Source organism: Chenopodium album, chromosome 4, assembly GCF_948465745.1.
Source record: "Chenopodium album chromosome 4, dcCheAlbu1.1, whole genome shotgun sequence".
NCBI lineage: Eukaryota > Viridiplantae > Streptophyta > Magnoliopsida > Caryophyllales > Amaranthaceae > Chenopodium > Chenopodium album.
This window is the reverse complement of record NC_137837.1, coordinates 11,701,938-11,727,739: the sequence shown is the minus strand read 5'-3', so window position 1 is coordinate 11,727,739 and position 25,802 is coordinate 11,701,938. Positions and strand designations below refer to the sequence as shown.

Genomic DNA, 25,802 nt, shown 5'->3' with positions numbered 1-25,802 from the left:
AAGGGATAACAATAATTTATAAGGTTAGTACCATAATTGTTAGTCCGACATAAACCGATATAAGATAGTGGTGCGTTGTTCAAAATGTACTTTACATTTGGCAACCACACTTTCGGAACAACACGAGTTTTTCCATCAATATTGACCCTAACGGCATCAAAGTAATCACAGGCCTTCTGTTCTTGAGGGCCAAGCTCTCTCTCAGCAATATGGCCGAAATGAGGATGAGGCCGAAAGAAAGTTCTCCTGATAGGAAAATCTTCCGGGACACTCATGAAAAAGAACTTATCCTGCCAACCTTTACAGCTTGACAACTTAGGGTTTACGGTAAACTTGTGAGAGGCCGTATACAACGACCACCAACCCTCAGATTGTCCATCACGTTTCAAAGTTATTAACCTCCTAAACAAATTCAAGGTTAACGGAAAATTCTTATATAGCAACACCCAAACCAGGGAAATAACGGCGCGAATAGTAGGAGGAGTAACTTGTACCAGGCATACATTCCATGCCTTAAAAATTTTAGCAATAAAAGGATGAAGAGGAAATCGGAGGCCGAATTCAAAGTGTTTGGCATAAACGGCGACATGACCATCAGGGCAATCAAGAACAGTAGCAGAAGGTGGTGGGAGTGTTAACTCATACCCATCCGGCAAACCGTAAAATCTTTTTGCCTTACGGCAATATTCCTTTTCTTCGGCTAATTTCAGCCAAACCTTGCTAACGCTAGCTTCAGCAACCTTACTGTTAGAAGGTAAGATAAGAGGTTGTCGGAAATCAGCCTCATCAGTTTCAGACTCATACTCCTCATCTAAACTTTCTTCATGAGTAACTTGAGCCATAATATCAATCATTTCGGCTCTCTCAGGGCTTTCAGTGTTATCGCCCTGATTTACTTCTTCATCGCTATCATCATCATCATTTAACACAGACTTGATAGCGGAATCGTGAACAGGAGATTTCGAACCTCTTTCAGACTCGGAGCTAGAGGAGCTTATAACTTGTGCTTGGCCAGGCCTTTTACTTGGCTCAGGCCTAGAGCTTGGTTCAGCCTCAGCGGTCTGAGATGGGTTGTCAGTTGGCCTAGATCTCGGCATATCAGAGGTTCTGATGTGAATATTACCGACGTTAGTTCCGTATTGGTTAAAATCAGGTTTATCGGCAAAACTCCGCAAATGATACCGGATGCTAACAGGTTCAATTTCAAGAACCTCAACGTCCTCGGGAATGTTAGGGTTTGTAGGGCGTCGTGCCTTTTCACAATCCGCTAGTATTTTATGACGGTAAAAAGCCTCCTTTTGCTCTTTCTCTGATAACGGCTGAAAAGGATCGTCAATATTATCAGACAAAGACGAAACTCCACTTTGGTTATGGCCGAGATCTTTTCCCAAAGACTGCCTAATAAGACGCCGCCTAACAATACTAAGGGGGGCTTGTTCTTCAGTATTATTATTGGACATTTAATAAACCAACTAAAAACTAAAAAATGGGTAAACAACGAATGTATTCCAACGCATGCAAATTGAAATTGAAATCTTTAAAATACCTTAAACTATTTGATGGCAGCGACGACGCAAAGAAGAATATTAGACGCTTCAGTAATGCGAAAAGTCCAGCAAGACCTAATTGCGGTTATCCCAAAGCCTTCTCTGATAAAATTCGCAACTTTTAGTAAAGGAGATGTGAAAATGTGAAAAGTAAAAAAAAAGAAGGAAAGAGAAGTTAAAAAGGAAGTTGAAAAGGTGACGTTTGATATGACACCTAGTAAGAAATCTAACGGTTAGAACAAATTGTTAATTTAAAAAATAAATCGTTAGATCATCGACACGTGTCCTCTATTTATATAATTTTCCCGCTTAAAATTTAAAACCATTTTAATTAAAGAAAACCTTGTTTGCTAACGGCAAACAAGGTTACTTGGGGGGAAAAAACGAAGTTTTTCGCTCCCAGCCTAAATATGGTTAAAGTAAACCTTGTTTGCTAACGACAAACAAGGTTACTTGGGGGGACAAACGAAATTTTTCGCTCCCAGCCTAAATATGGTTAAAGTAAACCTTGTTTGCTAACGGCAAACAAGGTTACTTGGGGGGACAAACGAAGTTTTTCGCTCCCAGCCTAAATATGGTTAAAGTAAACCTTGTTTGCTAACGGCAAACAAGGTTACTTGGGGGGACAAACGAAGTTTTTCGCTCCCAGCCTAAATATGGTTAAAGTAAACCTTGTTTGCTAACGGCAAACAAGGTTACTTGGGGGGACAAACGAAGTTTTTCGCTTCCAGCCTCAGCATGATTCAAGTACGCATAGTATACTACTCACTTTATAAATCAAATCAAAACAGAATAATAATAACAAGTGACCACGTTAGATCATCTGATCGAACGTCCTCACTTGGGGGGCTAGTTGTATGGGGAAATATCTACATGACGGAAATCATAATGGGCCGATATTAGTTGTATGGGGAAATATCTACATAACGGAAATCATAATGGGCCGATATGGTATGACAGACCGACATAGTACTTGAATTCGATCCATCCAATGGCTTTTGTTGATATCGGCATTCCTATAAAGTATACATATCAGCATATAGGTAGCTGCCACGTGTCGTGCTCACGTTTGACACGTGGCAGAAATTATATTACTTATTGAACTGCCATCTGTCACCTAGTAAACGTATAAATAATCCGGTTTTACTTCATAAACAAAGTAGCATTTATTACACTCTCTCTCTCTCTCTCTCACTACTTTCTCTCTCTAAATCACCTCTCTTCTATAAACACTTACTGACTTAATCTTTGGAGTGGTTATCCCCGGATTCACCCCGGGGCTAGCTCACCTCTTCTCTTTGTGTAGGTTCTTATTTGGCCGATAGGAGCAGAACGGGTTACATACTCGAGCTTCGGATCTTGAATTCGGGTTATCGGATTCCTGCAGAAACAAGGGTCTGTTCTCCTACGTTTATTTTCAGTTCAGTTTAGTTCAACTCAGCTCAGTTCAGTTCAATTCAGTTCAGCTCCTAATTTCCTTCTCTTATAAAATATTCAGTTCAGTTCAGCTTAGTTCAGTTCAGTTCAGCTGAGTTTAGTAAATGAGAACAGACCCTGTCTCATTTAAAATATTTTAACTCTTAAAAATTTGAGAGAATTTGTTAAAGTTCGCTCTATATAACAAACATATATAGTCATATGAGATCTAGTTTTATCGTCTCGATAAGTACTTTAATAATATCTTATTTTTATAATTTTTGCTAATGTGAGATTAAAAATATTTACGATCAAAGGTTTGCATTGATATACATTAAATAAGACTAATGTTATGAAATGAAGGGAGTAATAAGTATAATTAAAAGCTACAAAATTGTGGATTATAGTCTTATAGAGATTTGACTAGTCAATAATAGTTTGCGTTTATTTTTAAATGAGTGTAACCCCTTTTTATTTTAAATTTTAGTTTTATTTGTATTGATAGAATTCATTAAGTTTATCCAGCCGGTATCTAGTGCCAATAATAATGCACCGATTAGCCACCAATAAGCTTTGCATGTGTAAAAAAATATGGACACTAGTCAATATGGGCAAAGATGTTTTTTCTTAGAAACTATATAGTCATTTATTATTATAGATATTATGTTGATGAATATATAAAGCTTTGAAAAATGTAAGAAGGACTTTTGCCTTTTTTTTTTTTCCAGGAAGATGGACTTTTGCTTGAATCTAGTACCAAATGAATACGTTTATTTAAGGGGTTGGTAAACATGTAAAAATGTCTTTAGAAAATATAGCCAGTAATAAATATTAGTGGAAATGAATGTATCTTTGGTAGAAAATTCTCATATTCATGTTCAATGTTCATGCATGTTGATTGAAGTCAGTCATCATACTCATCAAACAATTGTTTTTGGAATTTTACAACTGAATTTATCGTCTAAAGTGAACAAGTGATCCATTTTCATGGCTGATGGACTGATGGTTGATCACGTACGGAGTAAATTAAGATTCCTAAATTCAATATATATCCATTTAAATGGGTTAAACTTATTAGGACTAGCAAAATATAATGAGCTAATATTGTTACTATGACTGAGATTTAAATTCAATCTAAATAATAAGTACTCCATTTTAATTTAATCGACAAGTAAACCTTGTCAAGCTATAAATATCCAGATTCATATGTTGGCATCAATCATAACAAACTGTAAACCAAATCGTTTTTAGTGGTTGATTTAGTTTATATTACGATTTTAAAATTATGATTTGGTTATAGAATTTTTTGTCAAATTGACCATAAGTCTGGTTAGGTGTTAAATTTAAAGCAAACTGTAATGAATCATTTTGTGCATAAAATGAGTTAGTATTATTGTCATATACATATGAAGTATTCCATATACTACCTCCGTTAATTGTTATGTGCAACTTTGGGGTATTATTTGTGAGATATAAAATATTCCAAAGTTGCACATAACATTTAACGGAGGTAGTATATGTGATTATGTGTAGCTTGATGTATTTTATTTTGCTAATATGTTGACTAAGTTTTTTATTTTTCTAGCTAAACCTTTGTTGTACAAACTTTCTTAATGATACAATTATCTTAAATAAAAAAATGTATAAATGCTAACCAAATAACACTGTACACTTTTAACACAGCTTGGTTTGGTTCAGTTTGACTTATAATATGATTTGAGTTTGGTTTGGAAAAACTGTACTTTAACAGTTTGGTTTGGACTAAGCCCAAAACTGCACTAACTAAACCTGATTGAGATCACCCTTAATTACATTTGAAAACTATTTAATGTTTACACACCTTCATGCAAATTAAACAATAACTTCAAGGTCCGTTATGATTTTTGGAACAACATCAAAATATTAAATGTTCAAAATAGTTAATTTTATGTTATTTGAGTCAACGTAAGTTATGTAGTATGATAACAACAAAATGTGCTGATATTTTCTTCTTTTCAGATGCATAATTTCAATAACTTACTACTATAAATTAAGACCTCCAAAAAGAACCTAAAAGCTAGAGCAAAGAAAGGAAAAACGGAGAAAGATAGTCTACCTAGCTTTTATCTTTTCCCAAAAAAAAAAAAAAAAAAAAAAAAAAAAAAAAAAAAAAAAAAAATTCACAAACATAACAAAAATATGTTGAAAATTTTACTAGCTATTATGATATTCTTGATTCTAGGAATCATAGAGCAGCCATGTGTGACAGGTAGGGGGCTTTACCCAAACCGTTATTGGTTGACAATAGAAAATGAATTAAACGTACAAGTTCTTGATGTTCATTGTAGGAAAACTGCTCCAAAAATGGAAGATCTAGGGCTGCAAATTATAGAGGAGCATGAAAATTTCAATTGGACATTCGTAGATGAAACTTGGACATCAACACATTATGAATGCTATTTGTCATGGGGTCATGGCCATTTAGACTATGAAGCATTTGTTGATACTTCAGAATTTGTTGATGGACTTTGTGGGAGTCCTGAATGTACTTGGCAAGCAGATGAAGAAGGACTTGCTTTGTATGATCATAGGAAGAAAAGATATAACCATATGTATGATTGGGTCGTGCCTCCTAAATAAACTACTACGTAATCAAAGTTTGTAAGTCAATAATTGTCTAATTGACATGAACTGAAATAAAGTTTTTCAATATATATGGTATATGAGTATTTTATTTTCTCCATTTGTTTATATATGGTTTAAGTTAATTAACATTGAATTAAAATTAGAACCGGGTTTACATCTCTCATATCATCTCCATTTATTTTACTTGCTAAATTTTGCATTTCACTTTATTCACTCTCTAATTTGACTTTTATATTTTTAGTTGGCGATTTATAGTAAAAAAAAATCATATCTATATGAAATCGTAAGTTTGATTTGTTTTAATGTACATCTTCAAAACACTTGTATCATCTTTTCATATTTTTACTTCAAACAAGATCATCTTATTTTTGTTTTTGAGTGTAATTAGTTGGGTAAACTCGTTTCCAACCTGCCCGTTTCATATACCAATCCTATTATGACTCGAACCAATAATGACACGACCTTCATTGAAATTGTCTAAAATAAATCGAACGAAACCAACTTGATAATTATTAGCATCGACCCAACCCGACCCTCCAGCCAAATGAACCCGTTTCAACCCAAAATCATTTCAACCTGACTTGATACCGAACCATCAACATGACAATGTTATTATATCCAACATGCGATGAAACTGTTTTGATCATATATGATCTCAATCAACAAAAACAAATGGAGTAACAAGTATTTCAACAATAATTTGATTAAATTTATTTTGATTCATTGAGAATTACCTATGGGAGGGTTTAATAATCTCATGTTCCCGCAGTTACATAATGTTTAAGCTTAATATTATGAATTGCATGCATAAAAAACGGACACAAGTAATTAGGACCATAGACTCCTTCATGGAAACTATGCCATTTACTGTGAGTTACCTTTTTTATGCATTTCCTTAGTATGAAATTTGTTAAGATATTACGCTCATAGATTCACGTTTTTTTTTTTTTTTTTTTTTTTTTTGTGAAGTCGTAAATACAAGTATAAGCTACAGAAAATGTGGATATCATGAAGTTAGACTTGATCATGGGAAGCCCGGCCCACTGGGCCGGCTCAATTGAGAAATTAAATTATAATAGTTGTAATGCATTATAGACCATTTTAGCTAGCTATATCATGAAGTTAGACTTGATCATGGGTTGTAGCTTGTAGGCCTTGTAGCTAGTTGTTGTGGCCTGCAGATGCTCTAATAACTTGATAAAAATAAATAATTACCAAAAAAATAATACGAAGTACTCCATAGTAGCTATACCAAATTATCATAACTTACAACATGAAATTCACAACTAATAATTTTAAAACTAAAAAATAAAATAAAACATGCTGTACTCCATGTGTCCATGTCTACAAGGACATCATATGCTGTAAAACAACAATTACAGTATCTTTGGAGCTGAAGGAAAGGAAAAATTAGGCCAAAGCACAATTACTTCGGCCTATTTTACAGAAATTGGCAGATGCTTTGGCTCTAGAACCTGTCACTGTCATACATAATGTCAAGATAACAAATGGTTTTAAGCTAAGAAAGTTAGTTTTCTGTCTCCTTGTCTATTTTTAATAAGGCTTTTTTATTAGATAATACCATCCCTTCAATGTACTGTCCAAAAAATTGTCACTAATTACCTAGTCCAAAACTACAAAGAGATTACAAAAAGACTTCTTGCAAAAAGCTACTCGTAACTGATACCGTATTTTACCAGCATTTCAGATGCCGCAATATGTCATCTACATTTGATGAAAAACAGATATACATAAGATACCGCTACAACTTTGTGCAATAATCACCAAAAAAAATTCACAATAGCCAATGCATGTTACTATGTTAGTATAAGCTTCTAAAACATTTAGGCAAGGAGACTACTCATCATCACTCTCATCACTGTACGAAACAAGACCAGTCTTCAACATATCAGGGATGTTTACCCCATTGGATTCAGAATTCTTTAACTGCTCTTGAGACTTCTCTACATTGATACTAGGTGTTCTTTGCTGCTCTGAATGCCTTTGAAACTCGGCATAAGGCTTTTCAACAGCTCTGGATTTTGGTTCCGGTGAGGGCTCCACTTTAGCTTTCTTTTGTGGCTTAGCTTTTATGATCATTCCCAAGGGCTGAACAGGACGACTTTTCTTTTTCGCAACATCTTTTTTCTCCTGCAGGTAACATTCAATATTGAGTGAACAAAGCATAATGGTCGCCAGACACAAATTTCAAATCTAGTTCCAGGCTTAGAGAAATAACCTCTACCCTTTAACCTGCAAAATTTGTTCGCGTAAAAATGCTGCGAGACAAATTTCAGATTGAACTATCCTATTTACAGGTAAATTCCAATCTATTTACCCTACACAAACCAACCACCCCTCTGTGCTTTGGCTGTTATGGAATTTCCTATCCATGCCCATGGAAGATCATGTTGCAAGTAACCACTTTTTTCCTTTCCAATGTCAGGTTGTGGGTGGGTAATGGGGCAGATGTGGGGTTTCAAATGGACTTTAAGGCCAAGAGAGCAACTTTTCTCAATTCTTTTTTCACAACTTCATCACTTATCTAACCCCTTACACAATGCTCATTTCCCAAAGGTTGAATTTGTTTTAGAGCCTTCAGTTTGGGAAAATCCAACGACAATCCAGCTTCATTAGGAAACAAAATTAAAGTTTTGTAAACACCACTTCAAATAGCTCGCACTGTATGCTCGCAAGTAATACGAATAAGTTAACACATGAAAATAAAAGGAAAATTCCCGCAAGAATAGCACATGAAAAATGGCTTTTCCTAATTCACCACTGACCTGGACATCAGACACAGAAGATATTTCTTTAACCTCATGTACAACCATAGATTGTTCTGCCACTGCTGCCTACATTCAATAAGAAGAAGGTTCAGAAACAAAAAGGAACAGTGGAAATCCTAATAACAAAAGCAGCCTGCATAATCATAAGCACAGACTATAAAAAAAATGCTAAGCACAAAGATTCATAAAAACAGTTACGAATTGTTCAGACCATATAGGTAGCAGACAGCAATAAAATTAATGCATACAAAAATTGCTTCCAGTGGGAACGTGGGATATAGCAGATTTATGGGATTGAGGAGAATAAAGGGATTTAGTGTTGTATTGCTAGCTAGTAGCTAAGCACAAGAGAAAAACTCGATGCCAACCCAAAATTGCCAACCACTAGCCTCCTCCACTGCCAATCAACATCACCAACCCAAATTCAAAACCAGTCTATATATAAATAAGAACTTGTTGGGTTTTGGGGAAATCTCCTAATAACTATCACTAAGTATGTGTCTCCTATTTTAAACTCAAACTCCTAACCAAAAAACCCAGAAATAGCTTGTTATATGTTAAGGTTGCCTGGTGAATCTGCTACAAGTAGTGAGACCCTTAAAGGTTCAAGCACCGTATCAGCTTTTTTCAGAGAAAAGCACTAAAAGTGGTTTCCATCATGCAAAAATAACTGCATGCACTGTGAAGAAACAATCCAGAAATAAGTTTAGAACTCCTTAAAATCAAAGTTTTGCCTGTGAGATGCCTTGGTTCCTTATGTCAAAACAAATTATGGCTAAACAATATCAAGAAAAAGGAACACTAAACCTAGCATCATAAAATATAGTTTAGAACTAGAGGGGTCAATGTAACAAACATTTGTACCGATGCATATAAATTTCATCCAATTGAAGCAACTTCACAGAAATTAAATTTTATTTAAAGGGAAAAAGGAACACTAAACCTAGCATCAATTAATATAGTTTAGAACTAGAGGGTCAATGTAACAAACATTTGTACCGATGCATATAAATTTCATCCAATTGAAGCAACTTCACAGAAATTATATATATTTTTTCTTTTTTTTTTTTTAAAAAAAAAGGAGCAATAATAGAAGCAAGGCCAGTAACACATTGTCTCCACTCTCCAACCAATTACAGCTTTTACCAAAACAAAAAGCACTGTCTTAGACAGGGCATCCAACAAGAACACAAATGTTACCGAATTACAAGGGAAACAAGGAGACAAAAGTTAAGGAAGATATAAATAACCGAGTCAAAGAAATTGTATATATTCCACAAAAATGGGATAAAATATCTTACTTGAAAGCGCTTGAGTTGTTGGGCTTCTTCATCAGCTAGCAGTCGTTCATATTCTTTTCGAGACTACAAGAACATCAAAATAGCTTAATATCAATTAAACTGACAGCTTAACAATAAAAGGGAAGAAATTCAGAAGAGTTTGTTTAATTGGCAATTTTTATCAAATAAAAGGCATTGAACAATATGGGCAGAGAGAGCTATGTCTATATTGCCATTTAGGTAGACTTTTCAGCTTCACCACCACCCCAGCAATTGACGACGTCCATAGCTTCCTAGGATTAGACTAGAATCCAATTGCTAAGGCAACCGTCTTGTGAATCTACCCAAAAGTCCAAGGAGAGCAAATCCATCCTAAAATACATGAACTTTTTTCTAGGTTCAAGCAAAACAGAGTGACTATCACTGTCCTAATAGCATGTCAGAGTTTCAGATCCAACATTAGGATAAGCCCAGATCCAACAGCATTCCGCAGAAAGATTTTTCGTGCACACATGGAATGAAGTCTGCTCCATCTGAATTCTTAGTTATTTCTTTTCATGATATTTTCAACCTACAATTTTATTGATAACTAAGTGAGGAAGACAGTTTAGAATCACAAGGGGTCAGGTAAAAATTTTTAGGGAATTCACAAATAATATGGTGTAATTTTTTATTACTACTAAAAAATAAATAAAATAAAAGCAGCAACAACAGAATGTTGTAATTGACAAGTTTATAAAACCATATATATCGCCTTATAAAAAAAAATCATATATTAATTGCCCAAACAAAAAGTACTTTCAGTGCTCTTGCTCAATGGTGTTATTCTTTTCACCTCACAAACTTTCTACTGTAGCTACCATGCCTACCAATGTCTTTAACAGTACTATTTTTATGGGGACAACAAAATATGTATGAAAGAGGTCTTTCCAGGATCCCAGCATAGACATGAAAAGCTAAGAAATTAAGATGACACAGGAATAAAAAAATCTCACCGTCTCCAATTTATCAAGGAACTCAGTCTCATCTTCGTCCAAAGCCTTTGGTGGTCCTGCAACAAAACAAATGTCAAAGTGCTTGGCTTGTTCATGCAAACAAAGAGAAAGAGAAAGTAAATCAAGGCACATACGATGCTTAAACCGCTCATTGAATTCTGCATCTTGCTTATCTTTATTCTCCTTCAAAATCTACAAAGAAAATACCATTGATAAGAAAATTTATCGGAAAGACTCCAGAGGATAGCATAAAAAAGGAGGGCTAGGTACCTAAAATGGAAAAACCTTGAAGGATAGTGGGCATACTCCGCGAACAGAAGCAATAGGATTATGATTACCTAAAGTTAAATCAATCCTATTCGTATAATACTGGACAGAGTACTCCTAAGCAGCAGCTAAGGGCAAAAAACACTTCTAGACCAAGTTCAGTGCAGCCAAACAACCAATGTGTAGCTGAGAAATCCACCATATGTAATTAATTGCTACAGTATTATGAAGCTTTCTAACAGCAACATAAAACAGTCACGACATTATATTACAATAATTAGATATATTTTGTAATAGCTAACTCTTGTAATGATTTCCTATTGGTTAGTTAGATTGTAGCTTCCTGCTTTCCAAAAAAAAAAAAAAAGTTTAGAGTTTCCTATAGGTTAGGGACATCTCAAATGTTGTGATAGTCTAAAAAGGATTAATTCAATCAGTTTGTATCAAACGATTCTATTAAAAAGAAGTTTAAGTTCTAAAGCTCTAGAGTTGGCAAAGGCTTGTCAAAATAAGATAGAAAGATAAAACACTGGTGTTCTATTGATCCTTTCGATATTGTAGCAAATAAGTGTACATCTTAAAGGAATAACAAGAGATTTTCCAAAAAAACAATCATATTAGATACTATGAAGAGAGAAACAAAAAGAAAGCGGAAAATGCAAAACCTCAAAGAGCGGACGATCTCTTTGTGCAGTCCCGTCATCCACTCTTTCACCCCGACTACTCTTTGCTATATCTAACTGCCAATCACAACACAACAAGGAATTAAAGATACAGCAACCAAACACAGCCACTGCAATCATCAGTCAATCAATATACTTCCACGTTAATGGTCTTCATATCTACTTTGAAATGTGAAAATGAAAACCATAAAAAAATTATAATATACTACTATGTAATAGAAAATTTCATAATTACAATAGGAAGTACAGTAATAAAATAAATAAAATAAAAACTAGGGTTTGAAATTCAACCTCTTCTTGGGACACGAAATTCATCAACCTTATGGGAGGAGGTGCATCCTCAGCCATTTCTGATATCTTATTCTGTCAAATTACTTCAAATTGACTTGTGCTTCCAAATTCAGTCAAACTATAACAATCTACCTTACAGCCGATAGTTTTGTGGCCGCAACTATGCAACCAATTAATCAACCAAACCAAACTTGACGCCCTGGTTTAGGAAATAGCAATAACAATTATAATAACAATAAAATAAAAAGGAAAATTAGGTGGAACCCCCCTCAAAAATAGGACAACCCAATTAGGGACTAATTAAAGCTTTATATAACCTTTTCCAAATTACCATCCATGATCATAACAATGATCCCAAACATTAATCTAGGGCATCACCGCCAAACCTACTTGAAGAGTTAGTGCTAAGGCCAAAACTAAGATTAACCTGCCACAACATGACAACAATAAACCTCAACGAGTCATATTTTCCCAATATTTACTAAGGAGTTTGCTATGTCATAATCTACAATGCTCTACTTAATACACAAGTCTTTCTTCATAAAACCCATGTAGAATTGTAATACAAGTATAAATTATTATTCCATAGTTTTCTTCTTTAAACTTAGCTACATTGCTGAAAGAGACTTTACATAGTACGACTACAAAACCGTGCATAATGTCAAGTAAACAAGGTTCTTAAATTCTTCATACAATGAAATCATCACCTAGAATATGTTTCTAAAGGTTCCAAGTTGTGAAATCCACCATATAAATTCACACTACTACGACATGAAACTAAGTTAATCTTTTGCCAACACTAAAGATTTTTAAGTAGTCAATATATACTTCGTAAAAGCATATTGAAAATTCATTCAAACTACTTATATAAAATTAACGTTCATTTACAAAATTCACTATACTATATGTATCAATAATCAAACCGAATTTTCCAATATTATAATCAACTACTCCTTCAAAGTATTAAAAGGTAATCCAACTAATATACCTCAAAAGAGTGCAATCCAGAATTAAAATTAAATCTAACTCATGAATCTAAATTCTAGAAACAAATATCATAATTAATAATCCGTTTAATTGCTTGGCAAACTAACATAAGTAACAATTAAATATATACATAAGTGAAATCTTATAATTAGGGTTTTATAGGAAGGCTAATCTATGAATGGGAAGATGGAGTCGGCACCTATATCGCCGGCGAGCTGACGGCGGCGGAAGCAGTATTTTATATGAAGCCTAATTGAAATGAGTCGTCGGAGGGGGGAGGAAGAACAGCATTTACCTGGTGGCTGAGTGCTGGTCGGCGGTTGTTTTCCGGCGAGATATAGGGAGAACGAAAGAGAGGAAGGAAAATCTTGCTAATGAGTAATGAGTTTATGACAGACTTCGGATTTTTAAGAGGCCGCCCCTTTTGTCATATTGAATTATTGATAAACAAAGCTCGTTAATCAAAGGATTTAGGGCCGTTTGGTTCACTGGGTAAACGAAATGGAATAAACAAAGGAAATGGAAGAGAATGGAATGAAAATACCCAATATTCTCTATGTTGTTTGTTTTAAAACAAAGGGAAACAATCCCATCATCCCACCACCACACAACCACCTAATTCATTCACTTTCCACCTTTTCTAGCCACCATCCGTCCACCAAACCCCCATCCGCACCTCCACCGCCGGTCACCTCACCTTCGCCGCCCTTCACCGGCCTCACGCAGCTCTCTCTTCCCCAAAAATCAACCCAGAAAAACCCTAGAAACATCCCAGCCCCTAGAATTCCCTCCCTCTCCCCGAAAAACCACCGTCCGACCCTCCCCCACCATCGAAACCCTAGTAGCTAGGGTTTCGAGGGTGGGGGAGGGTCGGACGGTGGTTTTTCGGGGAGAGGGAGGGATTTCTAGGGGTTACGTTCCAAAAACGGATTCTATCAAATATTTTTCTGGGGATGTTTTTGCGTGAGGAGAAGAGAGTTTTACGGGGAGGGAGATAGGCGGCGAGGGTCGTCGGAGAGGCGGTGAATCGTGGGTAGTGCGATGGTTGGGTTTCTTGGTGGTGTGTGGAGTTAGGAAGGTGGTGATGTGGTGGTGGCTAAGGAATGGGAATGGAAAAGTCTAAAGGGGGTGCGGAATGAACTTAAAGGGATTTGGGGTAATGAAGAGGGGAAAGGGAATGAAAGAAAGTGCTAAACAAACATCAACAAAGGGAATCGGGCCAGCTGATTTCCATTCCCTTTCCTGATTACCCCCAACCAAACGGAGAATTGTAATATTAGAGACTAAACCGCTAATTAGTGGTTTTACACTTTAAATTGAAATCTCAAGTAGCGGTTTACCCTAAACCACTAACCTTTCTGGTAGCGGACTAGCGATTTTACCAAAAAGGCAAAAAGTGTTGCATTTATTTACAATTTGCCATTAAAGTTATGTACAAACTATTCCCTTTATTTTACCCTCTCTAATCTCTGTCCTGTAATATTTGTCATAAACAAATTTTGCACACTTGTTAATGTATTAGTTTGATTTTATTTTTATATAATTAAATATCAATATATATATATATATATATATATATATATATATATATATATATATATATACTACCCCCGGTTCAAATTACTCGCAACTTTGGGGTATTATTTGTGAGATATAAAATATTCCAAAGTTGCGAGTAATTTGGACCGGAGGTAGTATATATGTATGTGTGTGTGTACAATAAAAAAAAAATGATACAGTATTATCTGCAACTTCTATTAAATATAGATGTTTCCTATTATGAGCAACCTTTCCAAATTTTTTCATTTATAGTAAATTTTAAAAAATAAAATCTCTAAAATGTCCTTACTTAAACTATCTATATATACTAATTGTTTAGGGTAAAAATACCCTAGACACGTGCTAGGGTTGTTCAAATTCGGGTACCCGGAGTTTCGGGTACTTGATAAGTTGTCCCATATCCCGACCCGAATAATCCGGGTACCCGGCGGGTACCCGGATTATTCGGGTCGGGACATGGGTACCCGGATCTCTTTTCGTTTTTTTTTTAATTAACTTTTACTTAATTTTACGTATTAATACCTGCTGTAATTTGATTTATTTTAATAAAAAAACTTGCTGCATTTTTTTTGTAAAAATTCAAGATTTCCAGATTTATAGTGACTGACTGTCTTACTATATATTTACAAAAAAAAAAAACCTAAAAAAAAAACCTGTTCTGCTAGAAATCTTGTAAAGTGTAAAACCTGTTCAAGTATTTCCAGAAATACTATTCTATAAAATGTAGCCCTTGAGTACCTGCTACATTTTAGTAAAAACCTGTTGTTTATAACCTGTTTTAATATATTAAACTACATGTTTTAACATATTAAAGTACTAGTAAAAGCTAAAGTTTAGGGAAAGTCTTTAGTTACATAATTAAAAACATACGAATTACAAAGTACAATAATATAACAAAGCCCCAATGCAAATTAAAATGGGATTGGAGGTGTGTTTCATTCACTTGTGAGATCCGAAACTTCAATTGTCTCATCAATAATAATCGTTGGTTGCTCCAAAACCAAGTCTTTAATTCCTACAAAACCAAATAATGCAAAAAATATATATACATCAAAAAACAAAAAACTTACATTTTCTGGTCAAAAAACAAACATATATACATCAATTCAAGACATATACTATGAGACAAATCAGTCCATACATTACATGCTAATATACATAAAAAACTTACAGATTATACAACCAGTCCATACATGTTAATATACAAGGAATATACTGCATATAGAAAGATTATAAGAGAAGCAAATAAAGACAGTGAGACAAATCCTCAGGCCATACATTTTATTAAAGATTCAAGACAAATCCTCACGCACATAATCTGGTGAGTGGTGACAAATCCTCACGCACATAGCAAATTCAAGACACATATCAACATTCAACAGTCAATTTTCCATGAACAAACGCAATACCATGAATTTGAGCACGAAATACACTACAAATTTTGTACAAACGCAATACCACGATAAATTGTTTCCACAATTAGCACAATTAGCACGAAATACATTATCATTTGGATTACTACAAATTACAACAAAATTAAACTTGCATGAGAATAGAAATTACCTGAGATTGAAGGCTTAAACTCCCTTGAACTCGAGTGAACAGGAGAAGAAGGAAAGCAAATCTGAGAGAGAGAGAGAAAGAGAGGAAGAGAGAGCAGCAGAGAGAGAGAGAGAGGCGAATTTTTTTTTAGCCCTAAACCGTGAACTACTGAACTGGTAGAGTGGAAATGTGGAACAGTATGGGCTGGGCCTTTGAGGGAATGGGGGCGATTTTTTTTTATTTATTATCGGGTATTCGGGTACCCGATAATAATAAAATCCGCCCCATGTCCCGACCCGGATAGAACTCCATTTTCCCGGGACGGGTACCCGACCCGAAAAAACAACTTTTTTGCCAAAAATTCCCATCGGGTATTTTTCGGGCCGTCAGGAAATCGGGTCGGGACAACCGGGTCGGGTTTTTTTTAACACCCCTACATATGGCCCAATTAGAGAAGGACACGTGTTAAGCCTGGACAGGTCCTATGTGGGCCACTCACCAGCTGACATGTGTTAGCCTCATATATCAGTTGGAATTGCGGCCTTCAGGGCCCAATTCCCGAGAAAACCGCAAAGCGGCGCAGCCCATTAGGTAAGAATGACCTAATGAGCACGCATCCCCATGACCCTATAAATAGGAAGATTTCTCCCATTTTGGGGACAATTACATTCATTTATTGCGCTACCCTACATTCTCTCACATCAGAGAAATACTTAATTTCGAAATCCGAGAAGATCTCATTTTACTTTCCGCATCTTTTCACTTTCTCCAATGCATTCTAACTTGATCGTCGGAGGCAAAGCTCCAACCACTTGGAGTCTTCGTTGGTTTGCAGGTACAGGCGCCACCGGACCAGTTTTCGAGTTGTAACTCTCCCGATGGACAAAAACAACCAAAACACTAATATATTAAAAGGCGTTCTAACAACGTTCACATGTCACATAAACTCTCCTCATTACGCCACATCACTCATTCAACTACTCATAACGCCATTTGGCTCTCCCTTCCATTTATTTTCATAACATGTCATGCACTTATAATAATTAAAAAAAAAAAAAAAAATTCATCACAAGATTTGAACTCACAACCTCTAATTCTAAAACTAATTGTCTTACCACCAAGCTATGTGATTTTTTATGTGATCTTTTGAATACAAAATATTAATGTATAACAAATGACAATATGAACAACAAATTTAATTAGAAGAAAATTGAATCATGATTTACAACATATATTACTGATTAGTTCCATGTAATAATTCGGGACATCGCCCGAGCCTAAAAACTAGTTCTTAGTTTAAATTACAACTCTAAATTAGAATTTAACGAAACCAATAATTTCAACCCAAATTAATTCACCCCCAAAATAATTCATCTAATCTAATCCTTATACCCTATCACTTCCCAAATAAATTCACCAAATCAATAACCCTAATCCATCTTCATCTTTCCCCATATCTTTTTCTCTCCTCTTTTAGAATTGTGTACTCTCTCCACCACCTCGTTTGGATATAAGTGACTATAATCAAAACTACTCAATTCGGTGTCGACTCCAACTAGCACTAGCAGCAACGTCGTGGCTATAGTGGTTTACGGGATGAAAGGAAGCAACGCACCTGGTTGTTTTTCGAAGGTTTCATGTGATAAACATGCCTATATGAGAAGATCTCCCTAGGCTGCTGTGATAGGTTTGGTCTAAATAAAGAAAGGACCATGGACTCCCGAAGAAGATCATAAGTTTCATGCTTACATTGAAAATAAAACATGGTCATGGAAATTTTCATGTTTATCGCTAGTCATGGATGGAAAAGGAGAGGAAGAGAAAAGAGGGAAGGGAGACTGTGACCTTCCATTATCTTATTAAAAGGGGGAGGAAAGTGGTGTAGGAGTTTATAGGTACTACGCAACGGAAAATCATGAATCATATTCAATCAAGTACATAATCCCAAGGTCACATGCATAACACACAAGACACATAATCATACCTTTGAAGCGTGAATTCCACGTAGCAACTTGATTGACAAATCAGGGAGAGAATAGAGCCTCAAGCGTTGCTCCTCTAATTAGTCCACGAGCTTCGAACGAGTCGTCCACCAATACTAGATTAGTCGAGTGATAGAGGAAAACCGCGATCACCACCTTTAATGGACTAAGCCGACCACCACGAACCACCACAACCGGGGCTGGGGGAGGAGGAGAGAGCCATGAGAGAGAGGAGAGTTTGAGAGGGTTAGGTCTCGTGTTTGCTAATTCGGGTTTTGATCTTACTGATCAACTGAATTCAACTTTTTTGCAAACCCTAGGCACCTAGTCTATTATAATCACATTATAATTAGACTAGGGTTAGGAAGCCAAAAACCCTCAATTTTATTCCATATGGTCGGACATACTAGAGGATGAGGCCCATCATGGGCCTTGTCCTCTCGTGCCCAGTATAGACCCTTTGTGTGACCTTATAGGATCCATCCAATTGGGCTTTGGGATATTTTACTAGTCCAAAGATCGTTATTACCTCTAGCTATGATAAAACAATAACCCAAATGTCCGAACTTAATTATCTCCATAATTTGATCTATTTATATATCTAGTAATTGCACACGAAAAAGACATAAATCCTTCAAGTAGAATATTCTTAATTATTCCCTCTCCTTCTCTATTTGCATTAGATATTGATAACTTGTTATTTGATACGATTTTAGAGTGATTTCAAACCTTGTTTACTTAGTATACTGGCATTTTGGTTCACTTTTACTCTATTTTTGTTCAACTTTTATGTATCCCTTGCTTCACGGGTTATTAGTGTTTTTGTTGAGTTTTTAGGTTCAAAGACGACCATATGAGGCATTTGGATGATAAACCAAGGTTAGAAGCCGAGACAATGGAGTGAAACCGAAGAAAAGTGAAGATAAAGGCCTTAGAGAGTTTGCACGGATGTGGAAAGTATGGCACGTCCGTGCAGAATTTCCCCAACACGAACAGAAGCTACTGCCTACTGCTTTCAAGGCCTGCACGTCCGTGCAGTTTGCTCAGCCCAAATCAGTTTCAAAATTGATTCTACTGAACAAGGCCTGCACGTCCGTGCCATATTTGGCACGTCCGTGTACGTGCAGGATGCCCTGGCCAAAACAGTACATTCTGCCTCCCTGCTTTCAAGGGTGCACGTCCTTGCCTACCTTGGCACGTCCGTGCAGGTATGGTTGCACGTCCGTGCCAACCTCAGCACGTCCGTGTTGACCTGTAGCCGTGCCCGACTCTTGTTTTCTCCGTCCTTTTTATTTGGGGGTCTTTATAAATAACCCCTTGAGCTCATTTGTACGGCATCCAAGTTTTTAGTGCTTCCTCTTAGTTTGCAATTGTAGAAATACAAATATTCTCAAATCATTAGTTAGATTATAATTATTAGCTTGGAAATTTCATTCTCAATCATGATAGAAGACAAGTTCCACCATTGACTTTCAAGTTCAAGTTTCTAGTAATTTTTTTTCTCACTCTTCTCTTCCATTTAATTACTTTGATTGTTAATTTTCTTGCTTAATTCTTGTGTGCTTAGATTGTTATTTAGCTTAATATTTAGTTAATTCTTGTTCATGAGTTACTAAACCCTTAATTGCTTTAATCTCCATGGATTGTGAGTAGTCTAATTTTCCAGGGTTTGAGTAAAATGTAGTCACTAATTACTTGTTGCATGTGTTAATTTGGTAACTGTTGGGTGTTAATTAGTTGAGCTTAAGTGGTTTAATTGCTTAGTTCTTGTATATGGCCATTGCTAGAACTATTATCTAAGCTTTCTCAATGAAGGATCGAGAGATGAACTTGAGTTAGCTCCCTTATGCTTAATTGACTTGAAATGCCATGAGAATAGGAATTTTCAGTCAAGGGAATATTTTTGTCATCGTGATTATGCTTTAACACTTGTTTATACTTTGTAACCACGAGAGTAGGTTGTATTCATGATTCAAGTAATCCCTCTAGCTTGAGAGAGTAGTTGGGTGCTTTAGATGACTTCCCCTATATTATCCCCTTAATTTATCATTGTTTGCTACATGCCATTTGTGATTTGTGACGAAGTTGAGTGGTATATCCCAAGCCCTAGAATTCTCTAAATATTGTTAATCACCCCTTAGTATTAGTTGATTTGAATTAGTACATGCTACATAAAACCAAACCAATTTCGACTTCATTTAGCTTGTTTAAACGGTAGTATCTCGGTGGTTGATCCAAAGCCTCTCTTGGGTTCGACCCTTTCTTACCCTTGCTATTAGCTATTGAGACCAAGATAGGACTTTATCTTTGGTAGGCTCGACGACGGCCTATCAGATATCCAAATAAAAGGATAATGCATCCCTCTTTTCCTCTTCTCTTCCTTTCTCTATCCATTTCTCTTTATCCAAACATAAGTGAGGATCTTCTATGGTTGTTCATTTAGATTGTAAGGGAACTAAGATAACTTCTTAGCTTCTTCCGTTTTCTTCTTTCTTTTTTTATCTACTTGTGAGATTGATGATGGTTCCTTTCAAATTTTTTCATCCTCTTCCTCTCTCTAGACCTAAGCCTCCTTCTCCTTTTACTTTCATAGCTCGCTCCTCGCATATTCAAACCAACATATGGGGGAAGAATTCCTCCAAACAACAAAAATAAGGGAAACTAACACAAGAGGATTATATAATAAAAATATACAAATAAGCAGGAAAGTGGAGGAAGTAATGTAATTTCATGAGTTAGTCAATAGTGTTGGGCTAACTTTAGTTCAAGGTAAAGACTAAAGATGTGAATTTGAAGAATAATCAGGTCTGCAACAATGAATGTTGTAGAAAGCAATGGAGTCTAGAAACACCTACTCTCTAGAGGTTAATCATGCCCTTAATTTCAATATTTTTCTTAGGGGTTTTCTATAAATTTGGAGCCGCCAAAGAAGGTGGTGTTGGGGTTGGGGTATGTCGTGGTGTTAGACATGGTTTCTGTTGAGTTGTTGGGCTCTTTGCCAATGTTGATGACAACGGAAGAATGAGAAGGGCGGAAGAAGAAAAGATGGAGAAGAAAATGGATGCTCACGCCAAAAATGAGCAGTAAATGTCTTTGTGTGTCAGCAACCAAAAGAATGATAAAATATTGAAAATTTTCCTACCATCTTTTGCCACTAGATACCACTAGAGAAGCACTTAACGTTTCTCGATATGAGAATTTGGGGCTCGCCCGATACAACTTAAAATAAGATAATCTATATAATTCCTAATGTTAAATGAGTATAAAACTCACTTATCTCATTCTACAATCAAAAGATTGTTAATCATGGGTTTCTTTTCTCCCTAATTCGATATATAATATTTTTTTTTTGTTTATTAGTGACGCCAATAAATTAAATTTTGATAAATAAACGTTATGCCCTTTGTATCTTGCATTGGATACTAATATTGTTCCGCTTGTATGTTTGATGTATAGTATCATAAATAACTTATTGGTATCAAACGTATATACTTTCACTTTGAATGCATTTATCCAAAGCTTATGCCGTGAAATCGAATTTTTAGCACAAATTCATAATAAAATAATTTAATTTGTTACGTGCCAAACTCTTTCTCATTATGTAGGGTAAGAAGATGAGTTTGAAAGATATCGAATCAAACAAAAATTTTAACTAATTTTTTAAAAAAAATATACAGCTAAGATAGATGATAGAAAAATAGAGGTGAAATGAAGAGGTGAAAAATTTATTTGCTAATAAGAAGGTGAAGATAAGAAAAAAAAAAGGGGGGGGGGGATATAACATAAATAATTATTTTAATATTAAGTTTATCATATTAATTGTGAATAAAATTTCATAAAAGGAATTGATATTTGAATTGTAGCATTTTGAAATTTCAAATGAAATTACGCTTAATAGAATTAAGGAACCACTTTTACATTTAGGCCTATCAATTTTTTCTAGAAATTAAGCTAAATTGTTTGGTTGACACTATGAGAAATTGCATCCTAGAAAATTTAACTCACCAAGAAGAGAGTTGGTGAGTAATTTTCCACTGGTTTGTTGGAATTTGTATTTCAAATTGCTATTTCCCATGCTTACCTTATTTCTCTCTAGCCAAACACAATTTCATTTTAATACTTCCTAGGAAATTCGATTTCCAAGGAAATTGACTTCCAACCAAACAACACCTTAATTAAACATTGACAGCTCATAATGTATGTTGAGATCACATGTATTGAGTTTATGTATGTTGGGTCCACATACATTTAAGTGTATGTGTAATTAGAAACCCTCATTCAACCACTCTGCTTGAAAAGTACATGTTCGGTAGCTATCAACATTAATTTTGAGATCCTTTATGATTTTAAGAAAAAAGTTTGAATATTAAATGTCTAAAGTAGTTTTGATTTTATTTTTGTGTTGATGTTTACATAGTACGGAGTATGTGATAGATTAACATATAGTTCCTATATTCCATTAATATTGCAACAAGGAGAAAATTACGCATCCCAAACCAAATTTATATATTAAATACCTATAATTAAATTATATAATAGCTAGTTTAAATTATAAGCAGTTGATTTTTTTTTTTTTTTTTTTGGTGTACATAAGTAGTTGATAGTATTAAAGCATATTACAAGACAAATCTAAGAAGATCCAAAATGACTAGATTTTTCTTCACGTATAAATTATAATATGTGGTCAAACAACAATGATGAATATTACAAAGTTCAATTGTTGCAACCTTTTCAAAAAAAAAAAAAATAAATAAAAATAAAAAAATAAAAAAATTCAATTGTTGCAACAAACTTGCAACAATAGTACGTAGAACGGAAGAAGTATAAGTACACACATAATTTTAAAGTTAATAGCTATAAATCAAATAATACGATGTCATCAGCATGACATAATAGTAATTAAAGTATTACGGTATTTGCAACAATAATCTTGTGAATGATAATGTCATCTTGATACCATTCAACATTATATTTATGATCAGACACAAAATGTGGTGATAGTTACATTCTTATTTACATATCTAATTTCAAATTTTTACTACGGAGTACTAATATAAATTAAAACCTTCAGAAAGAAAAGCTAGAGTAAGGAAAGAGAAAAAGAGCTAGCAAGATAGTCCTCCTAGCTATTATCTTTTTCAAAAAAAAAAAAAAAAAAAATAAAAAATTGCAAACAAAATTCAAAATGATGAAATTTTTACTTGCTATAATATTTTTTATTCTAGGAATTATAAGGCAACCACGTGTAATCGGTAGGGGGCTCTACCCAAGCCGTTTTTGGGTTACAATAGAAAATGAATTAAGTTCACAAACTCTCGATGTTCATTGTAGGAAAAATGCTCCAGATATAAAAGATCTAGGGTTGCAACACATAGAGGAGCACCAAAATTTTAATTGGACATTCGTAGATGAAGCTATAACATCCACGCATTATGGTTGCCATTTAGCATGGTTACATGGCCATCTAGACTATGAAGCATTTGTTGATGATGCACACTATGTTGATGGACTTTGTGGGAGTTCTGAATGTATTTGGAAAGCAGATGAAGAGGGAGTTTCTTTGTATGATCATAAGAAGAAAATATATAACCATGTTTATGATTGGGATAGTCCTAATTAAACCAATATTGGAGTTTGTATGTTTTTACTAAATAACATGAATTAAAATAATAAAGCTTTCACCTTTATATATGGGTATTTTCTTTTATCTCATTTCTATTTTTTTTTTCCTATTTGGTCTAAGTTGATCAAACAAAATTTCAAAACTAACTTATATTGGCTATCACATCTCTCATAATTCTTCCGTTTATTTTTAGTTGTAATATTTTTTTATTTTACACTATTCACACACGTACTTTCTACTTTGAATATGTTTTGGGTGATCCACAATTATGAAAAATAATCATATTTATGTGGGGAACATTTGCATATTAAATTTTTCTTGATGTAGAATTTCAAGTAAAAGACTGTTTATGATTTTTATTATTATTTAATGTTTAAAGTTATGAGTTGGGATGAGTAAAGTTCAAATTTTATGTTTTTGTTTAATTGTACTTATAGATAAGGAAGCACTTAAAACTTACATTAGAGATCCCAATGCACATGTAGTTCTTCTTTAGTGGAGTTAATAGGTTTCACACTAAAAATTCAATTTGAAGACTGTTGATCAAGAGATTTAAATACTCCCTCCGTGTTTTTTTAAGTGTTACACTTCCTATTTCTGGCCGTGTTTTTTTAAATGTTACACTTTCTTTTTTGGCAAAAAGCTATATTAAAATATTATATCTTTCTCTTCTCATGGTCCCCACCCAAACCCACTACTACTTTTTTTTTTATTATTATTATATCTTTCTTCTCACATTTATTACTTTTCAATAAATTATTAACCTCACTATCTTTCTTTTACAATTTTTTAATACTCCAACTACCCCACTTACCTCTTATTTTATTTAAGTCAATTAAATTGTCTAAAACTATGTGCCGGTCAAATTGCAACACTTAAAAAAACACGGAGGGAGTATTGGAGATGGATGGGGAAGATGGAGTGTTAAGGCAAGAGGAATTATAAAAATTTTCAATATCAAAATAAACTCAAAGGGTGAAAGCTAGAAGAACATGTGGTGTATATGGCTTGAGTTTTCATATAAAAGGTATAGAAGTGTTTTCATATAAAAGGTATAGAAGTGTTTTCATATAATAGGTATAAATTACTTATTAGAGGAAAAAACTACTTTCTGCTTTTTAAGAATAAAAAATATTAGAGTTGTGAATGCACGGAGTTTTAGGGGTTTTTTTTTTTTATTGATTTTAAGGCTTTATTTGGTTGATGGAATTTGGCTAGATTAGAAAAGAATGGAAGTGAGTTTTATTATTTTTCCATATTTGGTATGATAAATGATAAAGGAAAGGAAGTGGAAAGAAAGAGTCTTTGCAAAATTTCACTTTCATTTCCTCCCAAATTGGAGGAATTTGAGAGGAAAGAGAAAAATAAAAGGTGGGAAGGGGTCGCCTATGGTGAGATAGGGCGACGACACTTCTACAACTCTGGTAGGGTGCGTGTGGAGGTGGCGGCCAATGGGGGCAATACTCTAATAGGAGGTGGGGCCGTGTGGGTGGCAGGGATTTTATTTTAATTAACTAGGTTAGCACCCGTGCATCGCATGGGTTTACCAGTAATTTATCATTGGATTTTTGTAAAAAAAAAAATTGAGTTTGAAACATTCATAAGTTCAATTTAATTGACCTTAACTTTGTTAGCAACTCCTATAAAGACTCCAGTAAAAATAAAAAAACCGACGACACACTAGGAGATGACACGTGTCATTGCTGGTGTGTCTTTTAGTATATAGTTATTGATTATTGATTGATTGATGATTGATGATTGATGATTATTAATTATTAATTATTAATTATTGATTGATTGATTATTGATAATTTGTCACAATATATAGTACATTGCATACATGTAATTTGCTACTTCGTATAAATTATATCGCATCAAACTATTGCATCTTCCTAAATTCTTGAATCATGTGTAGAATTTTTTTTTTAATGTACCTATCTAATCATTCAACAATTGCATAAATTGCAAATAGAGTTATATCGGTCTAAGGCCCCGTTCTCTTCACCTTATTTTTGCTGAATTGAAATTATTTTCACTGAACTGAAATTATTTTTGCTGAACTTAAATTATTTTTACTAAACTGAAATTAATTTTACTGAACTGAAATTATTTTTGCTGAACCGAAATTAATTTTACTGATTCCATGTTATATTTTTTTCTTTGAAGTTACTGATTTTTACTGAATTTAAATTATTTTTACTGAACTGAACTTATT

General features: G+C 34.4%; 2 protein-coding genes and 1 long non-coding RNA gene across 4 annotated transcripts; 1 reads left to right on the top strand and 2 right to left on the bottom strand.

Moving 5' to 3' along the window:
• Positions 1 to 1,486: 1,486 nt before the first annotated feature.
• LOC145627651 (S-protein homolog 74-like) lies at positions 1,487 to 5,582 on the top strand. The gene is made up of 2 exons (XM_081680014.1): positions 1,487 to 1,490; positions 5,185 to 5,582. Exons 1-2 carry the CDS (start codon positions 1,487 to 1,489, stop codon positions 5,580 to 5,582), a joined length of 402 nt encoding a protein of 133 aa, XP_081536140.1.
• Positions 5,583 to 7,151: 1,569 nt separating this feature from the next.
• On the bottom strand, positions 7,152 to 13,303 carry LOC145626685 (uncharacterized). 2 transcript variants are annotated; one of them, XM_081679149.1, is made up of 8 exons: positions 13,176 to 13,303; positions 11,894 to 12,092; positions 11,585 to 11,659; positions 10,787 to 10,844; positions 10,653 to 10,708; positions 9,679 to 9,741; positions 8,375 to 8,443; positions 7,152 to 7,739 (listed from the first exon to the last, which is right to left on the bottom strand). In XM_081679149.1, the coding sequence occupies exons 2-8, from the start codon at positions 11,948 to 11,950 to the stop codon at positions 7,446 to 7,448; spliced, it is 672 nt and encodes a 223-aa protein (XP_081535275.1). In that variant the 5' UTR covers positions 11,951 to 12,092; positions 13,176 to 13,303; the 3' UTR covers positions 7,152 to 7,445. The 2 variants fall into 2 exon arrangements, with proteins under 2 accessions (XP_081535275.1, XP_081535276.1); XM_081679150.1 differs by having other exon boundaries at positions 13,080 to 13,255.
• A 1,817-nt stretch (positions 13,304 to 15,120) lies between these two features.
• Positions 15,121 to 16,170, bottom strand: LOC145626684 (uncharacterized). Its single transcript, XR_014111056.1, has 2 exons — positions 16,004 to 16,170; positions 15,121 to 15,455 (listed from the first exon to the last, which is right to left on the bottom strand). It is a non-coding gene; the product is annotated as an uncharacterized LOC145626684 (long non-coding RNA).
• Positions 16,171 to 25,802: the final 9,632 nt, after the last annotated feature.